This window comes from Quercus suber, unplaced genomic scaffold (assembly GCF_002906115.3).
Source record: "Quercus suber isolate HL8 unplaced genomic scaffold, Cork oak 2.0 scaffold_129, whole genome shotgun sequence".
Taxonomy (NCBI): domain Eukaryota; kingdom Viridiplantae; phylum Streptophyta; class Magnoliopsida; order Fagales; family Fagaceae; genus Quercus; species Quercus suber.
In genome coordinates, this window is record NW_027069592.1 from 557,269 (window position 1) to 569,168 (window position 11,900).

Here is an 11,900-nt window from a genome sequence, read left to right on the forward strand (position 1 = left end):
TATCGGTTTTCAGATTCCAGTGAGCCTGGGTACGGAGAAAGGCAGCCGTTCAACTGTGCTGGCAGTGGTTTGCTCCTTGAACCCAGCACCCTCCTCTGTTGAGCACTCACGTGTTTCTCAATGGTCCCCTGAGGCAAAAAATCAGTTTTGGGCTTTCAAATGTTTTCTTCTTTGGCCCAAGGACTGCCCAATCCAAAAACCACAAGTAATATCTCTCCTTTTAATGAGCCCACCACTAGAGCCCAAGAAAAGAGACCCCAAAAATGTTAATATACAAACTCAGAAATATTGCTGGGCTCTCGGGTTCATTGAGGAGAGTGGTGTGTAATTGTTTGTGATTTTCTCCCAATGTTTGTATGCTTTCTCTGTTGTAACTCTTTTCTAGTTGAATGAATATTTCATGTTTCTTATCAAAAAAAAAAAAAAAAAACCACCCAACCCATTAGTTTGGATAGTACCTCCCGACGCACTAAATGCATGAGAATTGCCATAGCCCTGGTTCGAGCCACGTGGGGCACGACATATTAGTAACTACTATTTCTAACCATTTTAAATAGTTAAATAATAACTTTAAAACATTTTGAATTAGAATACAAGTAGACTGCTTTATAAAATGATTAAAAACTATAGTTTATCAATCATAAGGGTGACTACGTACAATTAGGGGTGTTCACCAAACCGCATAAACTGCACAAATTGCAAAAATCGCACCAAAACCGCTCGCAAAATAGCATAACTGCACCGCACTGCAAGTAATAGTGCACCACACCGCATGGTGCAATGCGGTTTGCGGTTTTATAATAAAAAAACCACACAAACCGCACCGCACCGCACCGCACCGCACTCTCTTTATATATTAATATATTAATTTATTTTTAATATTAAATATATTATTAATAGTTTAATAACCCTAATTTTCACCCAAAAAAAAAATGTTTAATAAGTCTATCTAGTGTTAACTAGAAAAGCCAACCCAAAATAAAGAAAAACTAGCTCAATAATTTAAAAGTTCGCCTAAAAAAAGGAAAAAAATTAGTTTTTGGCTAAGTAGGAAAAGTCCAAAATTTAAAAAATATACCGACTTCAAACCACATTTTATACATAATATCACACATGTGACCGCAAAAATGAAGTGCGGTATGGTTATAGTTTTGGCTAAACTCTAAACCGCACCGCAAAGTGCGGTGCTAAAAATGGCCCAAAACCACACCGCACCGCGAACACCCCTATGTACAATAAAATATTAGTCCTTAGAATAATTTAAGAGAAAACTACATAAGACTTAAGAGTTGACAACGAGGAAGGAGGTAATGCTTGTTAAGCAACTGTTTGATTACACATTCATTTTGCTAAATGAGAGGGGATGTGATAGGCACTCCTTTCTTTCTCTCTTCTCTCCTCTCTTAGGTTGAAACTTATGAAACAATTCTATGAGACCATCCTCTCTCCCAGCATGTGAAACTCACAATTATATAGTAAATCACATATTGTGAGAAAGTGATTCATGAAACCGCAGCATAATAAGATGATCCTCTCCTCTCCCCAAGCATACCCTTAACTATTTTCTTAATTTGTACATTTCATCATATTGAACTCACGAATATATAGAACATTTCGATGCACAGTTCATTTGTATCTTTCCAATATTATAGGATGTTCAACATTTAGGAAAGAATACAAATCCGCCAACTAACGAGTTTGAACATTTCACTAAACTAAAGATAAACTAAATTACTTTATGCATTGCGTAATTAACAAAATATATCAATGAGAAAATGGTATTCTACAAACAGATTGATTTTATGGTAAATTCTGTCTAAAGACACCCTTCCTTCTTGATTTCCACAACTCCTTAAAATTTGGAAAATAAGCCTTAGAGTTCGAAACCATCCTCTCCCCTTAATTGATTCTAGGACCACAACTTATTTCACAACTTTTTGTCACAACTCTAACGTAACAGATTGTGAATGATCAGATATCACTTACACATAGACTCATTATTTTTTCTTCACCACTCACACTCTGACACATCACAATTGTGGCAAAAAAGTTGTGTAATAGTTTCTAGTACAATTTTATTTTCCCTCCCCCCATGTAGCACAAGCCTCAAAGTTAAGTGGCTTCTGAATCAAATGGGAGTATATGACCAAACCAATATAGTAATAGTCTTCTTGTAACGAAGCCAATATAGTCTCCTTGAAATGCATTTTGCAGCAGTAAAACTAAGCTACAGTAATATGACACCAAACCATTAGAGTACCAGTTTCCTATGCAAACTGTAAAACTTACTCTCTTGAAACTCAAACTAAACCAATACGAAGAAGAAAATGCTAAGCAGAAATACATATCAATCAGACTACAAGAAAGTGAAAAGCTCACAAAGCCTACACGGAGAAGCAAAAAGGCCATTCCCATTTAGAAGGATTACACTGAACACACAGTCATGGCTTGGGGAAATTTGAGAATACAAACTTTGTGCATTCAATAACCGAAAATTAAAGCACCAGGTTATTGATCATTTAAGCCCAAAAGGATGGAGGGAGGAAAGCTAACAAAGTTGAGTTCAACTTCGATTCTTGGTATAATACGAATATCTACTCACCAGCCCATCAATGTTCTTCTCACTCTATCTACAATCTGATTCCTAGCTACCATATTGGATAACTGAAACCTGCAGTTCTCATCCAAAAGAAATCTGTAGACCTCCCATTCATGATCTGGTTCTGATGTTGAATATCTTCCTATTTCAGCCTAGAATCCCAAGACAGAAAGTGTTACTAGTATTTCAAGATTTGACTAGGTAAATTACAATATGAAGTGATTCAAGAATCCCATCAGCACTGCACAAGTTTGTGTGGAAAAGCAAGTACCATACTTAGGTGCTAGCCAATATCCAATTACCCATGCCAACATGTGGAGTGGAAGGGCATTAGCAATATAAGAAAGCAACGGTTCCCAATTTAGCATGTTACTTGCTGGAAATGTAATATTCATTTAACCATCTAAGATTGAAGATCCTGGTAGCTGCAATGTGCTGATGAGTTTTTTGAATCACTTAATTTGTAATGCCAAGTGTTCATACCGAGAAAATGCAGATCCCAAGTGATTTTAGAGCAAGCGTAACATCATAAAAAACTCTTGGTCTTCCATTTCCAGATAACTCAACTGGATTAGCAACCAGCAGTTCAGTGTCTGGTCCTCGGTTGGCAATGATGACACGCAATGGATGAAGCATTTCTACCTTTAAACGAGAACATAGTGCACTCTGTTTCTCTGGATCCACAATCTTTTTCCCATCCTTTTGCTGAATAAATAGGTCTAAATCACGATAACCCATTGAATTTGGTGAGAATCGACCATAAGCTATCTGAACAAGAAGAAACAACATACAATAAATAACAGAAAACTGCAAAGATGTAATCATTTGTCAGCAAAATTTGACATCTAAACTTACACAGTGGTCATAGGAAGAGGACTATAAATTTCATCAACCATTTCAAGTTTTGGAGGTAATGGTAAAGATTGCAAACATGTGATCATTTGTCAGCAAAATTTGACATCCAAACTTACACGGTGGTTATAGGAAGAGGACTATAAATTTCATCAACCATTTCAAGTTTTGGAGGTACTGGTAAAGATTCTACCATAAATACATTTTGAGCCCAAGAAAACAAACCACCCAGAGTTCACTACTATCTAGTTGACCTCAACCTCTCTCTCAAGCAAAAATAATTCAAAATCAGTTCATTGTCTTTTATTTGTTTGATGATTATTTATTAGTGTGAAAATGGTGACCCTAAAAGCAAGTTGGACAGACTGTTGGCTCACATGAACAACAGATATTTGGAACAGTTCACTTATGGTTTTTGGTTAACACCAAATGGCAAACCATATCAGTAGCTAACCTTGATAGTATAACCAAGGTGATCTGGTCATAGTTAAAGACACCTGGGACTACAAGATTGCAGTCTAATAGCTTCAATTACCAAATAGCCAATTAAGCTACATGGGAGGCGTAGGCCAATGGCTAATCTGTCAACTTGGATTATAACAAACCAAGTCATGCATTTCTGTATAAAGTAAAACAACATGGGAGGAGGGCCAGCCTAGTTCAGGGATACCTAGGATCCAGACTGAAACATTAGAATATCCCCACATCAGATTTGAGTTAAAATGTAGTCTGTCAAAATAATCTTGGTGAAAGATATAAATCCATACCTGGATATTGCAGTCTTTCAAGGTTCTCATGATGTCATATAGGAGACCCTTGTGATCAGCACAGTGTATTTGAAGTAATGTGTGACCTGGGCTCAATGAATTGTCAACTGTGACACTAGCTTTCTTCAATTTTGACATATCTGGACTAAGAGCTTGAGAGTGGATTTTCTTGTCTGATAATTCATACCCAAATAGCTCCTCAGCTACCTCAGGAGAAGGAGAAGAAATTCCTTGAGGGCATTCATACTCAGGACCTGCCAGCTGAAGTTCACAGCTGATACATGATTCACCCAAAACAGCATGCAATTGTTCTAGTGTCTCATCTTGCCGCTTCTTTGTGTGTAGAAGCTCCCTGAATTGAAATAGTAGATGTGAGTGAAAAAAACCATCAAGTTTCACATTGAGTGATTGTTACATTTGAAAAACAACAACAACAACAACAACAACAAATAACAATAATAATAACAAGCTCTAATCAATCAGAATGAGGACAACAATTTTGTCCCATCAATTCTGGTCAGTTCACTGATTTCTTTGACACATATGTTCTATTTTATTTCCAGATGCCCAGGAAAAATAATTACTTGGTGAGCAAAAGTGGAGGATAGTACCCAAAAAAAAAAAAAAAACTGTACCATTGACATTAGGGAGCTTAGATCTAAATCCTAGATGTCAAAAGACAAAAAAGATAATACAACTTTATTAAAATATATTTGGATGCTAATTTGGGAACCACATATAAAAATGGGAATCAGCAAAGTGAGCATCCAATCCAATGATGAGAAAAGCCTGTAATGAGTTAGTATAAAAGACAAATGAAAATGACAGACCACATCACATCTATTTCCTTTAGGCCAAAAGTGAACAATTTTATTAAATGGCCCAGAGGGAGGAAATTCTAGACATGATGTTCTTTATGTGACAGAAGTCTGCTAATGCAGTCGATGACTTTAACAACTCCTCATAATCAAATCAAATGCATATCAAGAGTAAATTCCACCTTGGATCACCATCACCATCATCATCATCATCATCATAAAAATAATTAAAACAACAAACCCCAAAACAAAACCTCACCTGTTATCTGTTATGAAGAATAGGTCAAGAACTCTGCCATCCGGGGTCGTCATCACTTTTACCCTCTGAATTGTAAGCTCAAGCTCACAGAGAACCTGTGTAACATCTAAATATATATATATATACAGCCACATTAGAACCACACTGACACACAAATAAAACAACCAAAGGACACTAGAAGAATTAAAGAGAATCGCCATTACCATGTAGTAATCCTTTTCGATCAAGGCTAAAATACTTCAATAGGTAAACCGGAGAAGACCTGGAGTGCGTCGATGATTGGTCCAAGTAAAATGACACTATACACGATGGGCATATAGATACAAGACGGTTTTTCAAATTCGACCATCTCAAGATGAGCGAACTGGATTGAGGAACTACCCATAATACTATGTAGCACCATATGCCATCAGTAGAAACATCTACAAACAAAAATGGCCCCAAAGAGAACAAAACTAGTGCATCAGCATACACATAAGTTTAACAATAAATAAAACAATCCTCAAAAACCCCACAATAAAGTGTTAACATATCAAATTTCCAAAAAAAAAGAATAGAAGACTCAATTATCACAATCGTTTGAAAGACCTTTCTAGCCACACATTACAAAAGCAAAACTTAAAGTTCCATTTGATTCCTAATTAATCTTAAATAAAGTACTAAAAAAGAATATTCCCTACAGCAACCTCAAACAAAACATCTACCAGAATTTTTTAAGTTAGCATTTCTTCTCCTCCGATATTGTATTGGACAGGTACAATAAATCCAGTTTTAATGAATTTGATACGTACTTCAAGGCTAGGAGACTTAATCCGCTGAGCTAACTAGATATATCATATTTGAGAATAAAAGACTTTATCAATTGAGCTAATTGAGCTAAGTTCATAGACGAGGGACTTTTCTCGTATGCTAATTGGAATACACGAAAAGAATAGAACAATTAATAACAGAAAAGTCCGAAAATTCATAAATGCGATTAGAACAATTCTAAAAATTAGCTTTGGATATCATATCTAACATGGAAAATACATCAGAGAAAGCCAAAAAAAAAAAAATGTAAAAATTGAGCTAGGAAGAAGGTATGATTTGCTTTGTTTAAAGGGACGTAGCTATGTACATACCTCCTTTAGTGATGTACAGACCGAAATCGAGGATAATTCTGCAAATATCGCATCCGAGGCCGGTTTTATCGGGGCAATTGACTGTGATACAGCAAGGCTCGCCTGGCTGTTTACCTTTCTGGATCACAACGACGTCGTCGTTCGTTACTCCCATACCGGCAACCGCCTAAAAATGCTACAGTGCTACTGCAGAGGAAGTCAAAGGATGCAGCAGTAGGTTTCAGAGGTCCGGTACCAGGTGGATATATTTTAAGGCCTGCTGAGTGAGGCGTGGAGGTGGTTAAAGGTTTATCCTACTCTAATCTAGAGAGAGAGGTCTACTTGTTGGTTTTGATAGGGAATTCCACGTCAGCGTTCAAGGTCTTGACGGAGTGGTGGTGGTCCTGAATCCTAATGATTGTTAAAAAAAGAAGAGACTCTTCTTGCAGCCGGGTGGACACGTACAACTACAAAGCCTACCTTGCTGTCGTTTTTCTCGTGAAACTTGCTATTTGTCACGTATAGCTGGAAAAGAGTAAATAATACATGAAGCAATTTTGCCAAGGAAAGAAATAATATAATAAAAGCTTGAAGGAACTTTTTAGAAACCGTATGATGTTTTGGCAAAAAACAATCTACATGGTCATTATGGAAAGGAAATGTGCAAGGTGCAGTGTCCATGAAAGCTTGATGTTTAACCTATATATGAGATCCCGTGATGAAGTTGCCAGGTAGTAATCCGATAGTTCCAGATCATTCTTTTTTTGGGTATATTTGCAACTTTAACTTCGACAATTAAGGGTGAAGTCACCATTGTTACACCCACTTCTAAAATTATATATTTAACTTTTTAAAAACTCTTTTTTCTTTTTTTTTTTTCTAAATATAAGTATGTTTTAACCGAAACCAGCTAGCAACTTAAGTCCAATAATCATGTATACTAAAATTGTTAAGATTTAAAGATATGTCAAATGATTATCCCGTGTTTACTATTTACATCTTAATGGATCTAATACTCAAAAACACTAAACCCAACCCTTGCTTGCTTTAACCCACTCTGAAAAAACAAAATAACAAAATAACAAAATAATCAACCATTGATTTAAATGTGTAAATTAGATATATGTTTATAAAATTCCTAATATCTAAGCCCACCCCATTGCTCAAACTAGCACACCATGGAAAACCCAACCCTCGTAACAGAAAAAGTACCACTTCGCCCAACATGTGCGCATTAATTTGATACACTGTCGATTTGGATATTGGACAATTTAACTTACATTTCAGATGCTCAAATCTGGCCATACAACTTAAGTAAAACAACAAATTGTATATTTGTACACCTGCTTGGAAGGAATCTCTCTCAATAAAAGAAAAGAGATTAACATTGTGTTTGGTTGGGTGGAATTTAGGAATGATGGAAAATATAGGAAGGAAATGAGGGTAGAAAATTGAGTTTTCCTCTGTTTGGAAATAGAGATAAAAGAAAAGAGATTAACACTGTGTTTGGTTGGATGGAATTTACGAATGATGGAAAATATAGAAAGGAAAATAGGGTAGAAAACTGAGTTTTCCTCTGTTTGGAAATAGAAAGAAAATAGAAAGGGTGGAAAACTCGGGAGAAAAATTTCTCTCCCAAACCCACAAATTTTTTCCTCCCAAGTCGGGAGGAAAAGCCATGAGAAAAAATTGTCTCATTGCACTTTTACCATAATACTCCGTTCTGGAATCAAGTAAAAAAAAAAACCAGAGAGAGCGTTGGAGAAAAAAAAAAGGAGAGAATGTGAGCGCTGGAGTCAAGTAAAAAAAAAAACAGAGAGAATGAGAGCACAAGAGTTAAGTTAAAAAAAAAAATAAAAAATAAAAAATAAAAAATAGAATGAGAGCTGTGCTGGAGAAGAAGATAAAAAAGAAAGGGATAGGGATAAGATAAAAGAAGGGGGATAGGAATAAGAAAAGACAACGTGTGGAGGAAAAAAAGAACAAAACGCATAAATGAAATAAAGGTTGGAAAAATGAGATATAATATAATGAATAAAAAACTTTAATTAAGAAATATTACTACAATATTTTTATAATAAATTTAAGTAATAGATTGTTATTAGTTAATATTAGTAAGTAAAAAAATAATTTTAATAGGGGATTTAAATTAAAACTATGAACAACTTTTCACATAAATTTTATTGTGAAAGTATTATAAAAAATATTGTGAGCATAACATTTATCGTTAAAAAATATAATTATTGATAAATTTTTTATTATTTAATAAAAGCAAATAAATCTATTTTTTACTTATTATCTAACAATAATATAATAGTCAATTTATATAAATTATAATTTCTATTGTCTTACTTTTCTTTTTCCAAATAAAAAAATTTTCTACCCTTCTATTTTTCCACCCCTCCAACTAAACACAAAAAAATACTAAATATTTTCTATCAACTCACTCCTCCGACCAAACACAAAAAAATACTAAATATTTCCTATCATCTCCCTCTTCCAACCAAACAAACCCTAAATCCTCCAACCAAACAAACCCTAAAATTCAATGCACTTCCAAATCATTCAGTTTAAAGGCCATTGAATGTTTACAACCTCACTTCAAATAAAACAATAGGAACTCACAAAATATACAAGAAACACCACCATTCAAAACACAATTTCCAGGGAAATAAAGTCTAGACTTCAGATGAGTATAATATTATGGAAAGACGTTCAGAGCTAGTCTCTGCTTGCTTACTAAGAATATCATAAACCAAAATAAGAAGTAGAATCACACATTCAATATAGTAGCCTGAGCTCCAAATTTTCCAAATTCAAATTATTTAATCAGAGATTTAATCTACTTTCCAAGCAACAGAGATACTAACAGGAGAAATCCACAGCTACAACACAGACAGAATTAAAAAACAGCAAATTCCATTACTTGAATCTGAGAGTGCCAAATTACAGAAATACAACCTAAAAACAAGGAACGAAATCCAGATCTAGAGGCAAGATCTACAACGACCACCACAACTAACTAAGTACACAAATCTAATCAAAATCTCAAGATTCTTAACCGCCGAACCCATAGAGAGTCCTTCCTTGCCTCTTCAAGGCGTAGACGACATCCATGGCCGTCACGGTCTTCCTCCTTGCGTGCTCAGTGTAGGTCACGGCGTCACGGATCACGTTCTCCAAAAAGATCTTGAGGACGCCACGTGTCTCCTCGTAGATCAGACCGCTGATACGCTTCACTCCACCCCTGCGAGCCAAACGACGAATCGCGGGCTTTGTGATTCCCTGGATGTTATCGCGAAGAACCTTACGGTGTCGTTTCGCTCCTCCCTTGCCCAAACCCTTGCCTCCCTTTCCACGCCCAGACATTTTTTTGAGAAATTGAAAGAAGAAAAGAGTTTTCTGGGATATGAGATTTGAAATTGGAATCGGTTTTGATTTTTGATGCGAATATGGTGTGATTTGTGTGGGTATTTATAGAGTGCGGGTGTTTTGGATTTGAGGTTTGAAGTTTGGGCGGGGATTAATGAGAGTCGTTGGATTTTGGGGCTTTATCGATGGCTGAGAGACTCGATCCGCGTGACTTGGTGAAAGTCGATGTGAGCCGTTTATAAGATGGAAATGGACGGTGAGGATAGTCGTGGGTGTGGTGATTACGGATTGTGCTTTTTTTATATTAAAAAAAAATTGTGAAATGTGTTTGTGTTTCTTTTGGCGGGCTTGAGGAGAAGCCAATGTGCAGTGAAATTTTTCGATTTGAGTATTTTGCAAAATTGGGGTGGGTGAGGAGGAGGGCGCGGTAGTCGGTAAATAAATGCTAAAATGAAATATACTCCTTTCGTCCTAATTTTTTTGTCCTGTTTGAAAAATCAAATTTTTTAAGAGAACATCATTTATTGTCTTGTCTATCTTTTAAAAATGTATAAGTTTCCAAAACTACCCTTAAAAAAAATTATTAAAAAATTGAATTAGTAAATTAATAGGGATATAATAGGAATATTAGTAAATTAATGACTTTTATTTTTAGAAACAGGACAATATTTTGGAACATCTCAAAATGGAATAGAGGACAAAAAAAAGGGACGAAGGGAGTATTATGATTATGGTTATTGCATAAAAGTTTGTCTGCCACTGTGAATAAAAATTAGGACAAGAATGAAAATTTCTTCTTTATATTAAGAGGATTCAAAAAATAAAAAATAAGCATATTTTATATTTAATTAAATAATTTTTATTTTTAAAAAATAAAAAATATGGTTAAAATTGCAATTCAACAAAATTCAAAAATAAGAAGAAAAAAATTATCAAAAAAACTTTTTTCTTAAAAATAAACATACTCTCTATCTAAATATATCTCATATATGTTTGATACAAATTTTTTTTTTTCCTAAAACAAGCACACGCTAAACCCAGCAATTTACTACATTTCAAATTCTAAATTTTAATTTTATAAAAATTCATTCATCTATAACCTCACTAATAATATATAAATTCAAATTGAAAAATTATATTAAACTTAAAATAAAAAAGAGTCCCATCGCATGTTCGGAGCGCATGGAATGAGGCTAGTCTTTATTATTGGGAATCAAATATGTTGTAATCTCTATATATTAAAAGGTTTCAGAAAGTTAGTTATTGTCTTTTTTATTTCAAAAATACTCCTAATTTAATTAACTTATCCTTATTCATAAAACATAAAAATAAGGTTAAAATTGTAAATTGATTATTCAAAAAAAAAAAAAAAACTACCCATCTCTATATATTAAGAGGATTCAAAAAGTTAGTTATAGATTCAAAAAAATGTCAAAAATACCCATAATTTAATTAAATAATCTTTTTTCTTAAAAAAATAAAAAATAGGGTTCAAATTATAGTTCAACAAAATTCAAAAACAAAAAGGAAAAAAAAAATACCAGATAAACTTTTTTTCCTGAAAACAAGCATACTCTCTATCTAAACATATCTCACATAGAGAAATGATATATCTACAACATTTTTACAATAAATCCTAAGTGGCAGGTTGTTACTGGTTGTTATTGTTGGGACAAAAAAGTAATCTTAGTGTTAGTTTCAAATTTAAACCAATAACAACTAATTACTTATGATTTGTTGTACAATTGTTGTAGACGTAGCATCTCTCATCTCACATACGTTTGATACAATTTTTTTCCTAAAAACTAACACATATTAAACCCAACAGTTTACTCCATTTCAAATTCTAAATTTTAGTTTTGTAAAAATCCCTCCCTGTATAATCTCACAAACAATAGATAAATTCAAATTGAAAATTTATATTAAACTAAAAATAAAATAAAATAAAAAAACCTTAACTCACATGCAGAGCGCATGTGATGAGACTAGATTTTATTTTATGAATCAAATATGTTGTAATCTATATATCTCTCTATATATTAAGAGGATTTGGAAAGTTTTTTTTTTTTTTAAATACCTCTAATTTAAACTTATCATTATTCCGAAAACATAAAAATGAGGTTAAAATCGTAA

At 34.0% G+C, this 11,900-nt stretch overlaps 2 protein-coding genes across 2 annotated transcripts; both read right to left on the reverse strand.

Annotated features, from left to right (window-relative positions):
- Positions 1-2,306: 2,306 nt before the first annotated feature.
- On the reverse strand, positions 2,307-7,060 carry LOC111988715 (ACT domain-containing protein ACR9). The gene is made up of 6 exons (XM_024020510.2): positions 6,417-7,060; positions 5,499-5,717; positions 5,296-5,401; positions 4,219-4,570; positions 3,083-3,367; positions 2,307-2,751 (listed from the first exon to the last, which is right to left on the reverse strand). The coding sequence occupies exons 1-6, from the start codon at positions 6,568-6,570 to the stop codon at positions 2,599-2,601; spliced, it is 1,269 nt and encodes a 422-aa protein (XP_023876278.1). The 5' UTR covers positions 6,571-7,060; the 3' UTR covers positions 2,307-2,598.
- Positions 7,061-9,297: 2,237 nt separating this feature from the next.
- On the reverse strand, positions 9,298-9,872 carry LOC136068695 (histone H4). Its single transcript, XM_065776173.1, has one exon. It carries the CDS (start codon positions 9,762-9,764, stop codon positions 9,453-9,455), a length of 312 nt encoding a protein of 103 aa, XP_065632245.1. The 5' UTR covers positions 9,765-9,872; the 3' UTR covers positions 9,298-9,452.
- Between the last annotated feature and the right edge of the window lie 2,028 nt (positions 9,873-11,900).